General features: G+C 52.1%; 1 protein-coding gene across 2 annotated transcripts; it reads right to left on the bottom strand.

Annotated features, from left to right (window-relative positions):
- Nucleotides 1-8,577: 8,577 nt before the first annotated feature.
- TBX3 (T-box transcription factor 3) lies at nucleotides 8,578-23,247 on the bottom strand. 2 transcript variants are annotated; one of them, XM_027124676.1, is made up of 8 exons: nucleotides 21,427-23,247; nucleotides 19,494-19,761; nucleotides 18,523-18,582; nucleotides 18,114-18,260; nucleotides 16,080-16,156; nucleotides 14,592-14,749; nucleotides 12,464-13,140; nucleotides 8,578-10,624 (listed from the first exon to the last, which is right to left on the bottom strand). In XM_027124676.1, exons 1-8 carry the CDS (start codon nucleotides 21,813-21,815, stop codon nucleotides 10,163-10,165), a joined length of 2,238 nt encoding a protein of 745 aa, XP_026980477.1. In that variant the 5' UTR covers nucleotides 21,816-23,247; the 3' UTR covers nucleotides 8,578-10,162. The 2 variants fall into 2 exon arrangements, with proteins under 2 accessions (XP_026980477.1, XP_026980478.1); XM_027124677.1 differs by lacking the exon at nucleotides 18,523-18,582 and having other exon boundaries at nucleotides 21,427-23,242.
- Nucleotides 23,248-23,544: the final 297 nt, after the last annotated feature.

The raw sequence follows: 23,544 nt of genomic DNA on the forward strand, positions 1-23,544 counted from the left end.
AAGTCATTCATGGCAAGCCTCAGCCTTTGTCTTGCCGCTGTGGGCATTCTGCTCTTCCTTCACTGAGTGAAGAATCTAAAACAAAGCTGATTTCACCTGGAGTCTGCCCAAGCCCGCACCATTCCCTTTCCTTAGACTCCCACAATCTGTTATTTTTGATTTTAGTCAGAGTCTTTTTAAACCGAAGCTGTCTACATCTTGCAACCAGTGCCTTTTCTGCAGGATCCTGTGCTGCTGCCCTGCGGAGGTGATCTTTTGTGAATGGCTATTTTATTGAGAACCTACTAGGTGCTGGGAGTCTTACCGCTCTGTAGCTCATTTCCATTTCAAAGCAACTTTGAAGTTGTTATCCTTAGCTTCATTTAACCCATTCTGAGTCCAACCTTCAAGCAACGGGGCCCCTGGCCTGCATTTTTTGTTTGTTTGTTTTAAAAATAGCTTTGACAATTTCTATGCTTTATTTATTTATTTGGTCTGCATTTTTTTCTTCTCCCAAAGTCCTCCAGACTTTCTCGGGAATTGTAGCACAGTTTTCCATCTTGAAAAATGGGGTGTAGGGACTTCCGTGGTGACGCAGTGGATAAGACTGAACTCCCAATGCAGGGGGCCCGGGTTCGATCCCTGGTCAGGGAACTAGATCCCACATGCACGCCACAACTAAGGAGCCCTCCTGACACAACTAAGACCCACCCAGTGTAACCAAAAAAATAAATAACTGATTTTTTAAAATTGGGTGTAGTAGCCACTCTTTTCTTTAGATGTGAGGTCGGCAAACTTTTTCTGCAGTAGACCACATAACAAAGATTTCTGATTCTGCAAGTCATACCGTCTCTGTCAAAACAACTCACTCTGGCAGCCGGGGAGAATATGTAAGTGAATGGGTGTGGCTGGATTTCCAATACAACTTGATTTCTGAACACTAAAATGTGAGTATCAAGTCTTTTTTGCACGGCACTAAGTATCCTTCTTTTGACTTTTTTCAACCATTTAAAAATGTAAAAACCATTTCTAGCTTACAGGCCACATGAAAAGAGGTGGCAGGCTGAACCTGGCTTTCCTCTGACACCTCGATCCCACTGTATCTTACCTTCAGGGGATGGCCATGAAACTGGCTTTACTGGACTGCAAATCTCATGAGAACAGAGACTGTGTCTCAGGTACAGTTACCTGCTGAATAAATAAATGAACAATGAATGAGTGAGTGAATGAATGAATGAGTGACCCTCTGTCTTGCCAAGTCTTGAAAAAGCCCCCTTGCAGTTCCCCATAGCACCAGCAGATGGCGGCAAAGGAACGGCCAAGAGAAGGCGAGTGAGGGCGGTTGGAACTGAGCTGCTTTTTTTTTTCTGTATCCTCCCTCCCGTGAGCTCTGCAAAACAGGTAGCTTGAGTTTTTTTTTTTTTTTCTCCCGGGAGAAACCAAGAGTTAGTGCTGATTGACTGCAGTCTCCCCTTCCTGTTTGAGATTTCTCACCTTAGGTCTCTGTTCTAACTCAGAGACCAGTATGTGTCAAGAAATCGGGGGAAGTAACACCAGGGGGGCTTTTATGTCAAATAAAACCAGCGCAGAAATGGCCTGTTTATCGACAAATGGGGAGGGGGAGGGGGAAGCGCGCTGCGTCCTCAGCTCCCTGAGGCAGGCCCAGGCTGTCGCCAAACGCTGGTCTCACCATCCACGCTTTTCTTGTGATACATCTGCAGGAAAGTCTTGGGGGAAAGTTTGGAGTGAACTTGAGGTCGGTGGGGAATTTGTGGATTTAGGGGGGCCGAGATGGCAGCGGTGGAGAGAAGTTGGGAGCCTCTGCTTACATCACCTCGTACGAAATCCATCTTGTCCTGATGCCAGGATGAAATCCATCTCGAAGTGGCCAAGTACGACCAAAAGGGGTTCATTTAGGCAAGGCCTGGGGGGATGAGGGGCTTCCCCTGGGGTCTTACTTTATCAGAGAGGAGGAAACAAGAGAACCCTTCCCTCTTTCCTCAAACATTCTGCCCTGTTTAGGACGTTTCTTTAAGTGCTAGTAAATGTTCATGTGTGGTTGGTGTGTTTGCTTAAATAAAACAAAAGAGGGAAGCATGACAGAGAAAAACGCAGGCGACGTTTTAAAACATTTCCACTGTAACCTCAGCCTTCCAAGTTAATGGGGTTCCTAAGCATGTTTAGGCTGGCCTCACACACACTTTGGGTAGGTGCCTACTTTGTTCTAGGCTCTGCTGGGCAGTAAAGATAAAGGGAAATTTCTGCATTGGAAGAGATCCCAGCCTTCACCTTGTTCTTTTTTTTTTTTTTTTTCCGCCCTGGAGAAAAGGCTCAGGTGACCCTCAGACCCCAAACTGTTCCCCCTGCCAACACATACGCGTCTCTCTTCCAAAATTCAGATCCCCAATACCACCAGATGTGGTTTTAATTTTACAAACGAAGTCCTTCAGAAGATGTGAACAAAGATGAAAGCTGCCAGATCCCCATGGTGTACGTGGGGATGGCTGGTGATGCAGGGGAGCCCCTAACCCGGACCCCAATGGTCTCTCCACAAAGGAGACTCCTCTGTGTTTCCCCTTGCCCTAGATCTTGAGGAGGAGGACGACGTGTAGTAAAAAGCAATTTTGTTTTATGAAAAGTGGTTTCCTTTGATTACCTGTGCTAGTTGAGTGGGGTTGACCTTAGCAACAGGAAATTAACACAGAAGTCATTGGGAGTGATAATGACTGTTCATAATCATGTGGTTGATAAGTTAATATCATTAATTAGTCATCTAATTAGACAAGGCTTGAGGCTTTCCGGATCTGGAAGCTTAGCTTCAAAATAAGCAAGGAAATTGTGTCCTTGGAGAAGGTGAGAAGGGTAAGGAGAGAGCTGGAGCTAGTCCCTAAAGCTAAATTCGACCTGGCCAAGACAAGGGTTTCCAGGACCCACCCTAAACTCTCCCCCCATTTCTTTTTGTCCTCAGAGCAGTGAGTGCACCTTAATTTGGTTGGGTTCAGACATGTCTGAGAAACTGAGGAAAATTGTCAGGTTCCCTCCCCCCAAATCTGCATATATGCACAGTAACAAACTTTTGTGGTTTCTGGGGATCCGCTGAAGCCAAGTGCTCTGGCCTCCAGCTGAGAGCCTTCACCCTAAAGAATGTCCATAGCTAAAGGGTGCAGGCCTTCGGGAGAGGGGCGCCTGGGACAAGGCAGCGTTGGGGTGTGGGTACACCATCCGGCAGACACACTGTAACGCTGGCTCCGTAACAGTAACAGGCTCACACCTCGGGTTGGGAGGATTGGGGCGTGGAGGCGACTAAAGTAACGAGCCGTGACAGCGGGTGCTCCCCTGGAGCTCCTGGGAAGGTGAGGGGTGCCTGGTCCCGGCACAAAAAGAAAAAAAAGTGACGTCAAAGACGCCCGCACTGGGGACTGGGGTGGGCGGCAAGGAGCGAAAGTGGCAAGAAGGAAGTCAGTGCACGAGTGTCAGTTCCGTGCCTGGGTGTCCTTGACGCTTTGGAGACCTTGAAGGGGCAGGGGGCGTACCGTCCTGGGCCCGCCGCGCCGGCGGGAAGAGCGCCTAGACAGGGGCGGGCTGGCGCGGGCCCCGGGGAAGCAGCCCCTCTCCTCCGGGTGCGATCCCCCAACCCGAAACCAGAGCCCGGGCCATTAGCGGGAAACCGAAGTGGCGCGGGGGATCGCATTTCAAAAGCTCAAATAGACTGGTTGACTCGGATCGTTGGGCTGGGGGGCTGGGGGGATGGGGGGTGTGGAGAGCCGGACGGCTCGGACGGTACCAATGTCCCTTTTCTAAGTCCCTCCCCCCCCCCCCCCGCCAGGGACTGCCCCGAAGCTGCGCGATCGGACCGGCACAGGCCGCCTGACTTCAGCCCAGCCGCGGGACAGAAAGCGCCTTGCGTCTTGGGCGCAAGGAAGACGGGTCCCTATTCCCTACCCGAGCAATGTGTTGTGTCCTCCCCGTACCCCACAGCCCTCCCCGCCCAGCCTGCAGTCAGACCCGGGCCTCGGCTCCTTGGGTGCATGGGGCCTACAGTTGCCCAGGCTGGGGAACCTGGGCCGCGCTGTCTCATAACCAGGCACCCCCTTTCTTGCGTGGGGCTGCGCCCTCCGTATCCTTTCTCCCGCCTCTAGCGGATCTATCTCCCCACTAGCCGAGCGCTCGGCTCCCACCTGGGGCCAAAGAGTTGAGAGAACGAGAGGCCGAGGAAACAAATTTGCTTAAGTTCCTGGAAGCTGAGAAGGGTCGAACCAGGAAGGAATAAACGATTCTTGTGCCGGCAGGGTCCCCACCTGCAGTCTCGGGCCTTCGCGCCCGGGCAGATGGAGCTCAGCAAGTGCTAGGGACGCAGGGGAGGATCGGAGGCCGGTGGTGAAAAGCCTGAGACACCCAAAGCCCAAGCCTCGCTCTCCCACCCGGCGGGAGAGGGAAACTGGAGTTAGCGTGGTCTCCCTGCTGCCCTGGCGCGCGCCCGCGCGGTTGTAACTCCCTGTCCCTAGCGACTCAGATCGGGACGAGAACACTGTATCAGCTTCCGGGCCCCGCCGCAAGTATTTGTAAGTGGGGTTTTGTCACCAGCCAACCTTCGCTTCATCCGCCTGGGAACCAGGGTCCCGAGCGTGCGGTCTCCTCCTCGACGGTACCGCACGGGGGAGAGAGGGCCGGAGAAATGTAAAATGTTCTGTAAGGACGCCGAGATAGAAACTGCACTTTCTCACTGCACGAGAGACGCCCGAAGAAATGTAAAATGTTCTCGTATGAAAAGCGCGTGAGACGCACACCGAAATCCAGAACACGCCCGTAGATTTCTCTACGTCTTGGATATACACACCTCAGGTATGTACATCTCCACCTGAACTAGAAACAGTGGTTCCACTGGATTCTGGGGCCCACTTGGTCTCGAATCCTGGCTACACAGTGTCCCGGGTGCTCTTGGGTTAGTGATTTCACTGTTCTGAGCCTCAGTTCCCTCCTTTGTAAAACAAGGCATAAAGGTCGTCCTCACACACCATAGGTTTAATTGTGAGGCGGTGTTGAAGGAGATCTCTTTTGTGGGGTGCCTGAACCGAGTACCTAGCTTGTGCACGGGCCCCTGGTATGCTGGTATGCCAGCTCATTTTATTATTGCTGTTCCGTGTACTTTGAACGCCGACATCTGCAACATATACATGTTGATTATACGCATCTTGATTATAAAACAACCAAAGGCATCTACATCCGGAACTGTCTTGCGCAGGAACTTCGAAATACAAATTGAAAGAGACGTCTACTGGTGGAGCACGCACAAGTACGTACACGCGCGCGCACACGCATCTACTTCTAACACCTGTAGCTCCTGGCCCCAGAACGCCCAAAGAGCTACCCATAGGTATGAACTTTCTAGAGCTATGTGTATAAGAGCCAGGTCGCGATCGCGGCCTCGCATCTACACTCGAATAGCCACTCTCTTGGCTGGTTGCCGTGAGGTCAAATTTGGAAACCAGCGAGGCAGAAAAGCGCACGGACGCGAAGCGTTTGAAGCCTCTTGCAGCGCCCAAAGGCGGCTGCCTGTCTGCTGGCTTAGGGGAAAGGTCAGGACAAGGGTTTTCCTTCGTGGATGGAATTTCTGTAAGGGCCTACGCGCCGGGAACTCGCCCCACAAAGGAGGGGTGGGTTCCAGTACAGCGCAGATCCAGAGGGAGGCTCTGCACACACGCGCACTCGCACTCGCAACCCCGCGTGCGCACCCCCGGCTTCTTCGGGCTTGTCGAGACCTGGGAGGAGGGAGCGCAGGGTCGTGACCCCGGCCTCTGCCGAGCGCGCCCTTCGGCCCCTGCAATTAGCGCCGGGAGGTCAGCAGGAACCCGGACGCCTTCACCCGCGGCTCTGAGCACAGCAAAAAAAACAAGCCCGCGCCCTCCCCCCTCCGCCGGTCTCAGACGCCTGGGCGCAGCCCGGCTTGGAGACGACCTTCCCAAAGGGCGGGGGCCGGAGGGCTCAGGCCGGCACCCGCATTTGTCACCTTAAATCTACAAATCACTAAGTCGCTCGGCCCTGCAGGCTGCGGTAGCTGACCCCGGCCCGGGCCCTTTACGGACCGCTGCTCACGAGAGCCATGTGCCCTTCGTCCCTGTAGACGCGGCCAGGGTAGAAACCGAAAAAAAACCAAACCAAACCAAAACAGAGTTGTAAAGAAAGAAAGAGAAAGCTAATCAGGCAAAGGGGAGTTGCATCCAGGGTCGAATCTCAGTGGTGTATATTGCGGAGGGGGAATCCTTTCTTTCGCCATCTACCCAGCATGAACTCAGGTTATCCCCTGCCCGACAGGGTCGGGGGAACTGGTAGAGGTTTCTACACGGAGCGGCAAGGTACTTGGGAGAAAATTATGAGAGAGGATCCCCCTCATTGAATTTCCGAAGGCTCTTTGGAAACCCGAAGTCGGGAAGGACTGTTTTTCTCATCTGAGGCCCAAACAGGAGTGAAAGCGATATCCAGGAAAGAGACGACGGCGGCTTCTTCCGACGTTGGGGTGAGAGGGGGGGGGTGGCGCGGGGGGCAGAGGAGGAGGGGAGCCTGGACTGGGGTTGGCGAGGATGAGAAGGGGCAAAGGTGAGACGTCCCAGCTCCGGAACCCGGGAGGCACTGGGGAGCCGAGCAAGCGGCGGCCACCGGGGCGCGTTCGCGAGCCAGACAGATAGGTGGCACTCGAAGCTCGGGGAAAAAAAAAGGCGAAGGCGCCGGCCCCAAGTGGCCTCCACGGCGGCCGCCGCCACCATAAAGCCCGCGGCGAGATTGCGACCGGCGCCAGGTGAGTAATAGGCAACGAAATCCAGAGAGATTGCAAGCCGCTCACCCCCAGTCCATCAGCGCCACCAGAGTTACTCATTAACATCACTATATACAAATAAGATACACGGGAGATTTAAAAAAAAAAAAAAAAGGCAAGCACTGGGAGAGGCTAGATACATGTCTGAGCACCGTCCCAGAATTTGGGGGGTGAGGTGGGGAGGAGGTGAGCAAATCTGGACCGTGAAAGAAGAGCATTCCTGCCCTCCTTGAGGTTGAGGCTGTTTTCGCCCCCCCATCCCCCACCCCCCGGCTCGGGGAGAGCGCTGCCGAGCACCCCGAGCCGACTGCCACCTTCCCGGGGAGCAGGCACCGCGCGTAATCGTTGGGCCAACAACCAGTCCCAGTCGGCTGCGGCCGCTGCGCGTAGGGCGCACGCCCGGGAAATCTTCGGACCCTCCGGGGAGCTAGCGCCCCAAAGATCCCCAAGCCTTGCAAAGCTCCCCCCCACCCCTCACCTCCGACCCTGAATGTTTTCCCTCCCACCCCGGGAGACAGCGCAGGAGAGGCTATGGGGCTCCCCACGTGCCTGGTTGGAGATGGAAGGGGCTATGCCCCCCTCTCCAAAAGGTCTCGACCTCTATCCCCTTCCAAGTACAGCATGAGGGCGGGGAGGGGGGGGTCCTCCTTGTCGGCCATTCAAGGGGCCCGAAGGTGACAGGGACTTGGGGCCGGGCTGGCGGGCTCCAGGGAAGGGGAGGGAGGGCGGCAGCCGCCAGGCAGGCTCCGGCTGCGTCCTCAAGTCAAGGCCCCTGGGGCAAGCAAAGGCCTGGAGAACCTTCCCGTCCTCCCTAAATCCCCCCCCCCCCCCCCCCACACACACACACACACACACACACCTCCGAGGCGAGGCTGGGGTGGGGAGGGCAGGAGACCAAAGACTGTCATGGCCTCACCATTTTTTATTGAATGTTTCAAAGATAAATCGAACTTCAAAAGGCAACTCCCCAAACAGCCTGGAGGCTGGTTGGAGGGAAGAACTGGAGGAGGGTGTCAGCCTCCTGGGTGACTTTTCCCTCGGAGGGGGTCAACTATGCGCCCTGGAATTACCTTTCCCTTGCGGGGAAAACTGCCCTCCTCCCTCCCGTGACGCAAAGTTTGCGCAGAGCTGGCCGCGTTTCGCACGCACAATTCGGGCTGAGGCCTCTGAGGGGTGTCTTGGGTCAGCCTGGTCCAATCTGAGACGCCGGGGACTACAGGGGGGCGTTCGATTTCGTCCCCTTCTCCTGCAGCTTGGAGGGCTGCTGCCTTGCCAAGCCGGGGCTGGCCACGAGGAGATTCTGCTAGTTTTTGTTTGTTTGTTCGTTTTTGTTTTGTTGTTTTTTGCACACTGGGGCAGGGAGAAATTGACTTCAATTTCCCATATCGACGTGCAAAGGGAGAGCGAGCCTAAAACGAAAACGTTCGGATTCGTGCGGGAAACACTGACTTAGGGAGCGAGCATTCTTTTTCCATTAAAACTTAAGTATCTGAAATTGCTATTCTATCCAATTCTAATCAGCCCCCCTTCCGTCTCTCATTTTGCTTCCTAATTTAAAGGAAAAGTAATTTCAGATTGAAACCGCTCCCTTCGCCGCCGCCACCGCCGAGTAAGGGACTTTTGTTTTTAGTTTTGTAACTTGAGTGACATCTCATTTTGGTTCAGTGGGGGCGGTCTTAATTATTTAAAGGCAAAGAGAAGGGGCTAAAGGAAGCCAGGAGAGAAAGAGGCCCACTCTCCACTTTCAGTAAAGTTCCCTAAAGAAAGCACTTAACACGAGGCCCAAAGACATTTCAATAAAAATTTATTGAAATTTCAATGATATTTTAAAGAGAGGGGGCAAAAATACAGAAAACCAAAGAACTCATCAACAATTATAACACAAAATATACCTTCATGAATTTTTGTCTTTAAACCAGCTCTCAGCACCTGACTTTTGAACTGTGAATATATATCTCTATAGGCACCAATTCAAAACACCATCAACACTGAAGACAGTAAGTAGTCAATTCCACTTTGTTTTGAAGAAATCAGACTAGCAAATACAAAAGAAAAATCATGAAGTCAAACCACAGCCTCCGCACTCCCCACCCCACCCGCAAGCAATCTCAGAACCACTCTTAGGGATTTCAGGTGGGGCTGGTAAGCAGCCCCACCGCCCCAAGTTTTGGTAAAATAGGCAGTAGCACTTTTCCCCACTTTTGGACATTAAAAAAATTTTTTTTTCTTTGCAGACGACTCTTTTGAAAAGTGTGTCGGTGTCGGTGCAGAAAGTGTGTTTTCTACTTTTAAAAGCGATCCTGTGACCTTGAAATAAAACTGACTATAGGAAAACAAAACCACAAAACCTGACAGCTGCAATCCTATTTACAGAGAGCTATGTACAATGTCAATAAATTAAAGTTTAATTTTTCGAGCATTCATATTCCACCTATTTACAAGAGTTATCAAATAATTACATAAATACTTTGTCTAATAGTCTCGTTTCTTCTTTATTATTTTTTAAAACCTTGTTATTGCATATACAGGAAAGAGAAAGAACTGTCAGAGGGACGACATGAATCCTGCTACAGAGCTTAGATAAAATAAATTCATTTTTGGTGTTTTCCCCACCCCCTTCCCTTTAAATCATCCCCCTTGGGGTTGTCGAGAATCGAGGAAAAGGGTAAGGGGTAATGTCCTTTTCTCTCTAAAAGCAAGCATTCAAAAATAAAACCCACAAATACATTACTGTGGAACATGCAAAAAGAGACCTATAGCTCTTAAAACATCACAAGAATATTAAAAAGACACAGATTTCCTTAATAGAGACTAAACAAGGATGGCAGGGACTTCCCTCCCCAAACAATGCTACCCAGTAATTTATTTAGAACTGATACGCAGGTCACTAGAAAGTTTTTAATCTTCACAAACAGAATCATATTAATGTATCCATTTGTCCCCGGTACTTTTTTTTTCAATTTTATTTGTTTCCACTTGACACGGTGAAGGAAAAAAATATATATATATAAATCTGCACTGGGGGAGCTTTTCAACCCCTCCCCTCCTGGGGCCTGGCTACCTCGATCTTCCCACAGCTTCCAGACCAGCCTCGAAGGAGGTGCTCCGGCCGCCAAGGCATTGACTCCCACCCCCAAGAGCTCAGTGCAACCGACGTTTCTGAGCCAGATCCCGGATGTATAAACCACGCCAAGAAGAAAGGGCTTGTTTCTAGCGCATTCTCTCCAGGGAGTCCGGCACCCCTTCCCAGACAGGGCTTCACAAAGAAGGGCTGACCTCACTGCACGCCCGTGGTTTATTTGACATCCAACAAAGTGCACTGCAGACTGGACTGGACTGGACTGGAATGAAGAGACTTTTCTGGGGAGGGGTTTACGGGGATGCGCTGCGGGACCTGTCGGGCTTGGCTTCCAAGCCGCTGACCAGCCGCTGTATGTTCTGCAGTTCGCTGGTGGCCGCCTCCTTCTCCGGGCAGAGTTTGGGCGACAAGGACACGGAGCTGGAGGAGAGCGTGGAGGAGCGGCTGTTGAGTTCCGAGCCTGAGTCCACGGCCACCGAGGCCGGGCTGGCGGCCAGGGCGGCGGCCTTGCCATCGAGGGGCCCCGGGGCTGCGGCCATGGACGGCAGGGCGGTGGTGAGCAGGCTGCTGCTGTCCGGCACCGGCACGGGGATGGAGTAGGGGCTGTAGCGCAGCCGCGGGCGCATGGTGTTCAGGTTCAGGAACGGGTGGCGGTGCACGGAACTGGAGGCCGCTGCCGAGGAGGCGGCCGCCGCCGCGGCCATGTACGTGTAGGGATAAGGGAACAGGCTTCCGAAAGGCGACATGGCCAGGCCCTGGGCGAGGAAGAGAAGGCAGGGGCAGAAGAGTCAGGGCCCAGGCTCTGCGCAGTGGGGAGGAGCCAACCTCATCCTCCACCCCTCCCCCACCCGTCCCCACCTTGGGTGAGTCCTTCACCTCTCTCCCTGGGGGGTAGAGAGCAGGACACTCAAACTTCTGTGTCTAGGTCCAAATCTGAGCTGTGTCAACCTAGGCCAAAGTATTCCCTCCCTGTGCCTCAGCTTTCTTATATGGCAAAACCAGGGAAAAGCTTAATAATTCGCATACTTCTGGGGGACTTTGTGGGTATGAAATGAGCTGCTGCCTGCAATATACTTCACACAGGGTGCCTGGCCAATAGGACGGTTGGAAATTCTCCCATCAGAGTCAGTTGTTCCACCTGTTAAATGGGGCTACAGACAGTCTACCCCACAAAAGTAGCTGGGTGAAAACCAGAGGGCATAAAATATTGGACATGAATTTTTTTTCATTCTTGTCGCTCCACCCCTCCGTCCTCCTACTCCAGTCTAGAAGTTTTAAAAAAAGAAATCTAGGGAAGATCCTTAAGCAAAAAGAAAACGGGGGTGGGCAGGATGGAGGGGGAAAGAGTAAAGGGTGTTTGCCATGAACCAAGCAATCACATGGCCCCAGATACGCTGGTGTTACAGGTGGAGAGACTGAGTTAAGGTAGGCCCCGGGTGCAGGAATTCACTCAGCTAGCAAGTGGCAGAAGCAGAATAAAAATCCGGGGACCCTGGCCCGGGTTAGTTCTCTCTGACCCACTGCCTTGGATACTATTAGTACCTGTCTGCCCAGGCAGGCCCTCGCCCGCCTATCACCTGCCCACCAATGACAGGAGGGTCTCCAGAAAGGGCTAGCACAGGAGATGGGAGGGATGGAGGAAGGGCAGAAGCCAGCCCTTTTCTCAGTCCCCTCCTCTTTCCAGAGGGGGAGGCCAGGCCTGCCTCTTGGCTCAGGGAAGGGAGATGAATGCGCTCAGACAAAACAAAAGGCAAGGGCATGCAGAAAACCCCATAGAACCTTTTCACCGGGGTTCAGAGCATTTTCAGCAGCCTGAGACTTCTCCCCAGCTGCTGGAGCCCCAACACAGCTGTCTGAGCCATACACAGGCCGCTAAGCCTGCCACAGCCCCAGCCTGTCCTTCTCTGACATTTCCCACGTGTGCACAAGCCATTAACCCTTTGGGGAACAGGCTGGCCTGCGAGGGGTGGGGGAGCAGGAAAATAGCTTCATATTGGAGGTTCAAGAATCAACTCTTCCCCAGGGAGTCACTTCCCTTACCAGGTCATGGTCTCTCCCTCCTCTAAGTCTTGGGGGAGGGTTGGCTGTGAAACATTTAAGAGACATTTCAACTCTGAAGCTAAAATCATAGCCTCTGGAAAAGGCCCTGGAATCTGACTGACTGCCTGGGGTAGAGTCTCAGGTCCACCACCTACCAGCTGTGTGTCCTCGGATAAGTTACTCAACATCTCTGATCTCTGTCCTTTCATCCAGAAGGTGGAGGTGATCATAGGATCACTTAAGTCAGAATAGATCGAGTACTTAGAAGAGCACCCGGCACAAAGTAAGCGCTGTGTAGAGTTATTATCTGTTATTACCATCTAGTTACTCTGCTAGAAATAGCCCTTAACTTAGAAAAAAATTTTTTTAAGTTTTGGTGGGGAGTGTGAGGTTATGATGAATCAATAAGTCTTACACCTAGTAATAATAATGATGATGATAATAATAATTATTATTATTGAAAGCTTCTAGGCAGGGGGACTGGGTGAGTGTCTGGAATCTAAGGACAGGCAAACGAGAGTCAACGAGGGGCCGGAGAGGCGGTTGATAAATACCTGAGAGGCCAGGACGTGCTGCTGGAGGTGGAAGGGCAGGGTGGCCGCGGACGCCCCCGACAGTCCCTGCGCCGCGGCAGCCGAAGCCATGGCCGTAGAATCCAGGCCCGAGACGCCAGTGGAGGTCCCGGACACGGTGGCCAGCAGGGGCCCCATGCCGGCGGCCATGCTGGAGAAGGCACCCCCCATGGCGAACTGGCCGGGGTGCAGGAAGAGCGGGTGCCCGTTGAAGAACTGCTGGCCGGCCAGGCCGGGGGCGAAGCCGAGGCCGGGCAGGGGGCCCTGGCCCAGGTGCGCGGCGGCCGCGTCCGTCTGCACGGTGAGCGGCGCGAAGGCCTCCTTGCCCGGCAGCGCGCGCGCCTCCTCGGCCTTGGAAGGGGCCGCGCCGTCGCGGCCCGGGCTCCGGCGCTCCTCGGCTCCCAGGCCGCGGGTGCTGGACGAGATGGTGGCCGGGCTGTGGCGCGAGTCGGGCGACGCCTTGTCCAGCCGCCCGCTGTCCCGGGGCCGGCCGCCGGGCTCGGCTACGAAGAGGTGCGCCTTGACCGCCGGGCTGCCCTTGTCCCGGCACGGATCCTCTGACGTGGTGGTGGAGATTTTGGCCGCGTCGCAGGCCTCCGGGCCGTGCTCCTCTTTGCTCTCGGCCTCGGCATCGCTCTCACCCTCGCTGGGACACAGATCTGCCATAGGAGGGAAACAAAAGCCAAGCAGAAGGGCGTTAGCTCTGAAACCCGGGCCAGCAGAATTCCAGTTCCCCACTTTGAATCCCAGCTCAGCTACTTCGCAGCTGTGTAACCCCAGGAAGCCCCTTAACCTCTCTGCGCCTCAGTTTTCTCATCTGCAAAGTGGGAGTGATGATACCGCAAATTTTAGTGGAAGGATGCAACAAGCTAGTAGCGAATTTCCAGTATGTAGATAGAGCGGCACCCCTCCGTCCATGGATCCTTCCCCAAATGGGTAGTGGATTTTACTATTTTACACAAGTGAGGACTGAGCTCCTACCAGGTCAGACAAAGCCTTTACTGGCCTTTTCCCCCATTCGATTGCACATTCAGTTTTTAAAAATTAAAACTGACTTACAATAAAACTCACTGCGGGAACACCTTCCAGTTACCCTCTCTTTGTTCCCTGAGTGATTGAGAGCAGCCCCTTCCACAAATTTGTGGATTTCTCTCAGAAGGATTTGTTTGGAGAGAACCCTGACATTTGAATTGGTAGTGGCAGAATTGAACACTCCTCCCCCAACATGCGTGCACACACACACACACACACACACTCCACTGAGCCTTCTCTGTTTCTCCTGTCTCTGCAGACAGAGATGGGTGATAAGCGGCCCACTCACTGCCTGAAGACAATCACGGATTCTCTTTTGCTCCCACCATACCCTCTGTGGGTGTCCTACCAGAAAAAAAAAAAGAAAAGAAAAAGGGATCCCGTTTTGTGTTTAAAGCTTGAATGGATTGAAGACATAAAGAACTCTCATTTTATTTCACTTAAAAAACAGGTCTCTTCCTATTGAGAGCATGTGTGTCTTTCCAAATAAATAGTTCTTGCTCTTTAAACACAGGAAACCAACTGATGATTTGAACAGCTCCTCCTCTCCCACCCCTGCCCTCCCCAACCCAGATTCTCAGTGCTTCATCTTCTCTCACAGGTCCATGGTGGCCCTACAGCTGGATTTCTCTTGGTCACCTTCCGTGTTCCAGGTGGCAGAAAATCCCCTGACTCCTCCCACCCCCAGCCTAACACATTTTAACCTAGAGTTTGAAGATAGAGTGAAAAAAAGTCAGCTGCTGCTTGGTTGGAGGGGTGGGGTGGGGGAGTGTGGGAAAAAGAAAGAGAGAGAGAGGGATGCTCCAGGCGCCCACCCAGAGGGAATACAGGAGCTGGGACCACTCCTTCCTCCCTGCCAACTCAGTGTCTGGGCGAAAGGGGTCTGAGCTCTCAGAGGAACTTAGGGAAGGGGGACACACCTGATCACCCTTTGTGAGATTTGGCTCCTGTTTACAAACTTCTAGAAGGATCTGAAGCTTTGGAGGGGTCAGGTTCCCTGGTGGGCGCCCCCAGCCCCCAACTCTTCAGGCTTCCAAGAGCTGGAGAAATCTGAGAAATCAGAGGTGGCCAGACTTACCTTTGAGGTTGGATGTCCCTACGGTGGAGACGGCCGGAGAGGAGGACTGAGCGAAGCAGCTGAAGGAAGCCTGCTCACTGGAGGACTCGTCGGAGGTGCCGTTCTCCTTTTTGTGTCTGTCGTCGAACACCCTCATGGACTGCAGGGTGAGCTGCTTTCTGTGGCAGAAGCCCACACACACCGAGCGTTACACATCAGAACAGGATTTTCCCCTCGGGCGGCCTCACCCTCTCCAAAGAGGCGCACACACGCCCAGGGGTACGGGAGGGGGAAAGAAGGCTTTGGGTGTATTTATTCAAGACCAGAGGGATTCATTAGGGAAGGGGTATTGGCTGGGGCAGTGAAATCTTGTTTAAAAGTAAAGAGCAACTTTGGGCCTCACTGGTTCCAGTTCTCACACCTCCCCAGGAGTTACCGATTGCTCCTTTGGGAGCTGCAGGTCCAGGTGATGGCAAGATAATGTCTTCATGAGGGGCAGGACCGTACCTGGTGACCCTGAGCCACTAGATATCAGGTTGGGCCATCTCATGATCATGCATTTGTACCTGGATTTCCCTACCCTCAGAGTTCAACGGGAAGGCAGGAGGGGTTTGAGTCTTTGTTCTTGTGAATTAGACATGAATTATGAAGTCATCTTATGAAATAAACCATGATATGAAAAAAAAAAAAGTAAAGAGCAAGACGGGAGATTGGAGCCAGCCAGAGACAGCTGAGCAGCCTGCCTCACAGACTGAGGAGAACAGAGGACTCAAAGCAGTGAACACAAAGGGCGGACCAACTCCGCACGGGTTGCTAAGATTGGGAAGGAGTGGTTATTTCATGGTGCACTTTACTGTAATCGGTTCACCAACACATTAATTGGACTTAAAAAAATCTATTTTGATGTGAGAAATTATTTCTTAATGCCCAGCCCCTCCCCCAGGGGATAGGTTAAAAATTGGGGCTGATTTTCTGGATTTTCGAAATTCTTTGAACACGGGTGGGGGAGGGGAGAGCTTCTTTTATATACCACCAGCTGTCTGCTTAATACAGAATGATACATGTCCCCACAGAAGGAGGGGGCCATAGATGTCTCCAGGGGCTTCAGTTCTGTCTGAGGGTATTTGCCAGACAAGACTGCAAAAATTCCAAGGCATTTTGTGAATGGCTCAGTCCTTTCCTGGGACCTGCCCAGGATGAACTTAAACTAATTAGAAATTAATAGGCATCTGCATATAATCTGTATTCCTGATACTTTTCTTGCAGAGACATCTTTCTATGGGGTGGCCTAGGTAACTTCCTTTAAGGTAACATGGAAGAGGCAGAGAAAGTGGTGTACCGACATCGGTAAGCTCTTGGTCGAGGGGCATCAGACTGTTTTCCACCCTTCCCCCGCCCTTCCCCCACCCTTCTCAAGGTAAGTGTCTGCATTCCACTTCTAACAGTTGAGTGTCGGGACCTAGACAAGCGATCTTCTAAATTATCTGAGAAACAACCGTCTCAGCTCACCTTTTTTCTCTCCTGCCATTTCCAGTGTCCCGGAAACCTTTTGCAAAAGGGTTGTTGTCTATTTTTAACTGAGTTATCTAGAGAAGGAGACACAAGCAAGAAAGAGACACTGGCTTCATTTTCTAGAATGTTCTGGGAGTGTTTCCCCCAACTCATTAATCTACTAGAAATCTGACTTCCAACCACCGGAGGAGAAGTCATTTGGATAGGCCAGGTTGAAGAGAAAGAGAGAGGGGAACACAGAAGAAGTTTGGAGGGGGCCAGGAGGAAAACCAAAGCAAACTGTGTCATGGCTGGCATCTCCCATTGGAGGCCAAACCAGGGATTCCAGGCTGAAATGATCCTGCCTGGGCAGCCAACAGCCTGGGCTTAGAAATGGAAAGGCTGTCAAGGGGCAACCTGTAGATCTAAAAATTATGCTTTCCTTTAGATTTTTTATACAGTGCAATGATCATAAAATATGTTATGGTAGATTTCCTGCCCCCAAACACACGCACAAACATACACACAGCACATCCTCCAACCTTTTCTGTAAATCTAATAAAATGATTTATGGGGTTTCACTACCCTTGTGCTGGAGTGGACTTGATTTTTTTGCTGGGTGTCGGGGGAGCGTGTTTCAGGAATTACGATATTGACAATTATAGATTTAGAAGGACCGAATGACCACTGGAAACATTTGTTTTCATTTATATGCCCTGCCACCGCCATTAGGTGGAGAAGGCCCATGGCCGCTTTGATCAAAAATGCTATCTTTTATTATTCCGTTAACAACTTAGATTCACAGCATTCTGGGTCTAGAGGGTGCGTGCATTTTTACACGCTGAGGAAAAATAGTATGTAATCTTTCAAATCCCTTCCCTGCGGTGGGGTCGGGGATGGGGATGATGTATACAGAGTTCGCTAGAGGTGGGAAAAGGGCCCCTTGGACGGATTCTCGTTCTTGGAATAAATCCTGCTTGCACTTCTTGCAGGGAGAGGAGGTCCTGATGTCCTAGTCTCCAGACCAAGGAAGCAGACCTGGAACACCCCCATCAGCGGGCCACAGAGGACCCACCCATAGTGAGAGTGAATTCAAAATGTAGGGCGTCGTCGTCTAGTGAGCTGGCCTGGCACTGAGGTCCAGGGTTCAGAAGTTGAAGGGCAGAGGTCCTCAGGTGCCCCCCACCCCCCTACCCCCCACCCCCCTTAACTGCCTGCTAACAGCCAAGCTGGCGCCTGGTGAACCCGCAGCAAGACTCACTTTTCTCTATGTCTCTCTGTGCACACGCCCATGACCTTCGGGCCACCATAGCTTTACATACCAGGTGCTGCCTGCTGTTCCATTTGGGGGTACTCGTAATCCCCGGCCTCAGGCCCAGGGAGAAAAAAACCCTTCAAATGAAGTGGTGACTTTGGTCATCTCATCTCAAAAGCCTCAGACAACTCAATTAGCATGACCCTGTGATCAGAGTAGGTTTTTCCAAACACACACACACACACACACACACACACACACACCATAAAAAACACAGCAGCGTAAAAGGTAATAAAAACCAGACCAGCTACTCGGGATTTCTGGCTAGGGGAGAAAATCTGGTCTCTGCTGGGACTCTCCTCCCAAGATCCCGAATGGCTTTTGCCTTCAATTTTAGCTGGTTCCTTTCGAACCTGATTTCTCGACCCTTCTTCCCGAAGGGGAAGAGGATGAACCTTGAAACCAACAGGAGAAAGCCCTGGGTCGGGTGGGGCAGGCAACGGTAAGGACGGGTGGTTACAGGAGCTTCTCACTGGCAAAGTTAGTGTGGCATTTTTTTCCACTCAGCATTGGATTCCTAGCTGGTCAAGTTTTTTTTTTTTTTTTTCCTTCTGCCTCTGCAGTGTGCCAGTGCCCCTTCCCCGCAAAACTCCAGTGAAGGTCAAATCACAAAAGAAAAATCAGAGTCCCATCCCAATGCTCTTGTAACTTTCTTATCCTCTCCCCAGAGCAGCTTACAGGGGGGAGGGGAAGTGGGTGTTAATATCACGATTAAAAAGAAAAGCGACTTCGGTTACCTTATCATTCTGGTATGCGGTCACAGCGATGAATTCGGTTTCCGGGAACAAGTACGTCCGAAAAGTACTATAAGGAAGTTTTAAGATGTCATTGGCCCTCACAATGTGGAAGCGAGGCTGGTATTTATGCATGGAGTTCAGTATAGTCTGCAGGGGCCGGAAGAGGAGAGACACACATCACAAGAGGATTTAGTGGGAAGAACAGGACCCTAGGACCCCTGTCAGGCCGACGTCTACCCCACCGAAGGGCACCACGCTTGTACGGAGCCCACCTCCTTGGAGTACCTCTGTGGGAACATTCAGCTCCCCACGTAATCTTCTGGAGAATCCAAATTGCTCCTCAATTTCCAAAGGGTCCTCCCCCACCCTCACCATCTAAGGTTGATTCGTACCTTGAACCCTAGCCTACCTGAGTACCAAAACTATAATTCCCCTGCCACGTTGCTTGATCACTTGGGAAGGCCAAAGTCTTAAAAGATAGAGAAAAACATGCATTTTAATTTACAAAATGATTCAGTCTTTTAAGTGCCCACTAATTGATGAGCCCAATCCACTTAAAGCCCTGAAAGGCTGAACTCTAGAGAGGAATATTTATGTCTTAATCAAATCAAGGGCTTCAAATGCAATTCCTGCCCCCTGAAGATATTTCCGCGCCATTCACGTCTTCCTGGGCCTAATCTTTCTGCTTATTCCTCACTTATCACTCTGTTTATTTTATTGAAATGTTGGGGAGGCGTAGGGGCAGGGGGCAAAAGGTCCTTTGCTTGACTTTTACAAGCAATCTAAGTCTCCTGAAAGTTTCTAGGAACTCCCTCCCTGAATCCATACATATACTCCCAACACACATGCAATTTTTGTACTGGGAACTCTAAGTCTCATTTCCAGTAAACCTGACTTTCACCTAAGCCCAGTTCTTTTTTAGTCCAAGGGAAGAACATCTTTCAAAATCTGTATTCACACCCTCTCACCAACAGAGTCAAGACTTCGAACCTTAAAACTCCCCTAAGCAACAATATGGCTGGTTTCAAAACAGAAGTTTGATATCGTAAAACAAATCCCTTACGAACGTCTACCTTTGACACTGATTTTACGTCTTCACGATTGCTTTTTAACTTCCCTGTCAGGTCAAACAGTTACCGAGACCTGGACTTGCCACAGAACGTGAGCCTCACTTCTTTCAGAATGCCAGGCCTTCCATTATCTGAAGAGAAACACCCTGGAATCCTCTCTCCATCTCTGTTTGCGGATCGAGCAAGTTTGCTATGCTTGGCAACTGAGAGCGAGGGAGAAACTCTTTGATTTTACATGGAAGGTGGAAGCACTGCCTTTGCTAGAGAGAAGAAAGAGAAAATTTTGTCCAAGGGAAGCAGTGAAACTTACAAATCCGTGTTTGTCGGAAATGTTGTTGGTGAGTTTCAGTTTGTGGAAAGTGACAACTTTGGACATCCACTGTTCCCCGGTGGCAGGGCTGTCGGGGTGAATGTACATTCTCTTTGGCATTTCAGGGTCAGCCTTTCCCGCCACCATCCACCGAGAATTGTGAAATTTATACCGACAGTCATCTGCAGCGATAATGTCCATCAACAAAATATATTTGGCTTTTTTATCCAGCCCTGAACACCTTACTTTAAATGGAGGAAACATTCGCCTACGAGGGGAGAGAAGAGAGAGGAAAAAAAGAAAAAAATATCACTCAGTTTCCCGGGTTTGAGCTTCTACCTAAAATATTTAAATCAAATTTAAAACTTTCGATTACATTTGATGAGCTTGTGCCATTCAGAGTAGGGCGACTGGATGCAAAGTTGTTTCCTTCCACAACAGAAGGATTAAATATGCTCAAATGGCTCTATTTTAAATGTCCCAAGATTCAAAACGAATGAATTGTGGCACTGGATTTCTCCACATCATCTAATAATTTCTTTGTAATTTTTGTGGTCTCTTGTATGACTTTATAGATTGCCCTCCTGAGAGGGAAATTCCTGCCTCTGCCTTTTCCTCTGCCTTTTTTTCTGGGTGTCTATTTGTAAACAGTTTGGGTAGGATTTTAGTCAAGTTCAGTCAGTCGAGGTAGAATTTTCCACCACCCATTGATTAGAAAATGTTAAACGTATCAAGAAAAGAAATGTCAAGTTGCACCCCTCCCTGCTGTGGAACAGCAGTCCCGCTGCTGGCGAAATGAAACTGTACTTTGGTGAGTTCTCAAAACGAATTCTGTAGATTGGGGTGGACGCCCAGGCCTGATCACCAGCCTGACTATCGCGCCGCTAACCACATTCTCCCCACTGCTCGGGGCCAGTCCAAAACGGCAAGACTCCACCACCAAATTGCTTTTTACTTTCCAGAGGCGTTGGCATTCTGTACTTTTGACTTAAAAGGGAGCAGAGAGCGGGTCGCTGTGAAACTGCCTGTGTGTCTTCTGGGAGGATTTTATGGCAAACTTTGGCCTCGTTTAGCTTGGAAAGACACAGAAAACTAAAGACCTGAAGAGAGGGATTTTCTTTTTATTCCTTCAACTTTATGCCTTGGTAGACTTCGATGCCATTTAAAAAAAATCAGTGATTTTAAGTGACAGGCACGTTTTGGTCAGACAAGGACCTCTAAACGTTATGTAAAATGTGGTTGATAATATTCACACATGAAACAGCAGTGTGGGGCTTCCTACTGGCTCCTTGGGTCTGCAAACATAATCTTAATTAGTCAAAATTGCCTATTGAACTCTCCCTCGATTACAGACACACGAAGCAGTATGGACAAACCCCAAATGCCCTTCGGTTTCTCTCTGACGCTGGCAGGGGCAGGCTCAGGCCCCCTGCAGACCCAGAGGCTAGGCTGGAGGGCAGAAAAGGCAGGGCAGCTCCTTCCAGGCCTCCTGCTACCACACAAACAAAAAGGGCTGTAAGTGTTTCTCTCCGACAGTAAAATGAACCAGACAAAAATACAACATCTACAAAGACACAAGGATGTTCCAGAAAGGTTTGAAACACTGAATTGCCTGCAGTGGGGTGCTTTTCTTTCTTCCTGCAGAGATGTCTGGGCAGCACTGAAAAAATTCTACCTATCCTGTACGGAACCCGGGATGCAGACCCAGGTAGGAAAAACGGCCGGCTGCAGACGCCCAGGTAAGCTGAAATCTCCTACCACAGGGGCAGGGCCCGGGGAGGTCTCTGTACACAGTCCTGGTACACAGTTCCGGGGGAACTGTGTTTGCCTCTAAGCCGGAATAACTGGCAAACCGACCGTTCTGGGAGGCGAGAGAGAAAAGGAGGAAAGAAACCTTCAGTAGTTGGGGGGAGGGGGCCCGCCGCTTGCTTACCTTCCCGACTTGGTAATGACCATCTCCGTGCCCCGCTTGTGGAACTGATCCCAAAGTTCTTTGGCCTCGAGGTGCACCTTGGGGTCATCCTCCACTTCTTCTTCCGGCTCCATGGTCTTCAGAGGCCTCAGATGTGTCTGCGGCCCCAGGGACGAGAAAGGGATGCCGGTCTCGGCCGCCCCCACCAATTGATCCATGATCGGCTTGGCCAGGGCGCCGGGCAGCGAGAGCGCCGCCGCGCCGTTGGGCGGCAGAGTCAGCGCGGGGAAGAAGGGCGGCTGGTGACCCAGCACCGCGCTCATGGCGAAGTCCGGCGCCCGGTGAGGTAGGAACGGATGGTAGGCCATGCTTGTCCCAGGGATGACCGGATCTCTCATGGAGAGGCTCATCCACTCCAGGCGGGGCGCTGGGCTCCAGCCGGGGACGAGTCCGCAGCTGCTGTTCTGTTTTGTTTTTGTTTTTTAACAGCAGCGCATAGTTTGGAGGGGGGGAAAAAAACCGAAAGAACAAAAAAGGGGGGGATCACAACTAAAGCACCTCAAAGTGAGGGGAGGGGGAAGTGTCTTTTCGGGAGGGGAATGCCGCTTTTAGAGAGGGCAAGGCGAGAAATCAGGAGACATAGTCGCTCGGATGACTGTCCTTGTGTCTTGCGTTTTCAAAAAGCCGCTCCTGGAAGTCGGTTGACGAGGCGAGAGGAACGAGCAGGGTCTGGACTCGTGCCGGAGCCCTGCTGCTTGGCTCGAAATAGACACGCCAGCCCTCGGTCCCGGCAGTCCCCCTCCAGCCCCCAGTTCTTTGTTGTAAATGCGAACGGTTCTCCTAGGAGACTTTTTACCTTTTCTTCTCCTTCTTCTTCCCCCGCCCCCCTATCTCTCTGCCTCTCCCTCTGGCTCGCAGGAGGCGTCTGCAGTTGCGCTAGACCGGCTTGAACTGCGAGCGAGAGAGCGGAAAAAGTCTCCCTCCTTTAAAAAAAAAAAACAACAACTCTGATTGAAGCCCTCTTCTACCAGCGCTATCAAAACTTGAACTGCAAACGGGCTTCCGTTCGCCCTCCTCCTCCTTCCTCCGCTCCGAGCCTGGTGTCTGGGTTTCAATCCGAATCTCGGTGTGCTCTTCTCCCGCGCCTCTCTTCCTTGTCCTAAAACGTGAGCGAATTCGCTTCCTAAATCTGCGTCCAGACGCGCAGGGCAGGGAGGATTTAGGGGGGAGGAGGGGAATGAAAAGAAGGGAGAGAGAGAGAGAGGGAGAGAGAGAGAGAGAGAGGAGAGAGAGACAGAGTGGGAGAGGGAGCGCGAGGAGAGGGAGGGAGCGAGAGAAAGCCAGAGAGAGCTCCTCGCCACCCTCCTCCGCCTCTAGAATTCCCCGGGCGTCTGCTCAGCGGTCTAGAAGGTCGGGCTCTGCTGTGGGCTGCGGAGAGCCGGAGGCCTCTTGATTGGCTCTTTGACGCTTTCGGACCAATTGTGTTGCTGCATAGGCGTGGTTTTCACAGGTCGAGTGCTGGGGGATAGAGCCGAGTTATAAAAAGAAGGTGTCGGAAACTGTAACGTCGCAGCGCCGCATCGGTACTACTGCCTGTCCTGTGAATATGTCAACATGATCAGAGGGAGGGCGGGGAGCCACTGGGGAGCGCGCGCACCGAGTCGCCTCTAGGTGGCTTATCGAGAGATCGCTGCAGCCTCAGAGCTCGCTCGCTCTGGCTCAGCCCACGTCTGAAATGCCTCAGTCATCCAGCCCGGGATAGAGGGAGGAGGCCGGGCAAGGAGCACGGGGGAGGGAGGCGGGAGCGAGCGAGCCGGGCCAGGAAGGCGGAGAGCGCGCCCGGCGCCGGGCAGGGGCGCTCGCCTCTCGCGCGCTCGGCTCGCCTCTGGCCGCCGCGGCCGTTTCTCTCTCCCGCTCACCCTCTTAGCCCGGCCCCGGGCGAGCCGAGCGGACGGCCCAGGCTCCCGCGAGCTGTCCTCCGGCCGCCGGGCGCAACAAAAGCCGACCGCCGCGGAGAGGCGAGCGCCGCCGAGTCTCCAGGCTTGCACACCCTCCAGCCCCACGTGGAGCCAAGCTCCTCCCGGCCGCCACTAAAGGGCTCCCGAGCTCGGGTGTCTCTCGGTGCCGGTCTCCCTGGCA

This window comes from Aethalodelphis obliquidens, unplaced genomic scaffold (assembly GCF_003676395.1).
Source record: "Aethalodelphis obliquidens isolate GAN/ISIS:26980383/991018 unplaced genomic scaffold, ASM367639v1 scaffold28, whole genome shotgun sequence".
In the NCBI taxonomy this organism is placed as follows: domain Eukaryota; kingdom Metazoa; phylum Chordata; class Mammalia; order Artiodactyla; family Delphinidae; genus Aethalodelphis; species Aethalodelphis obliquidens.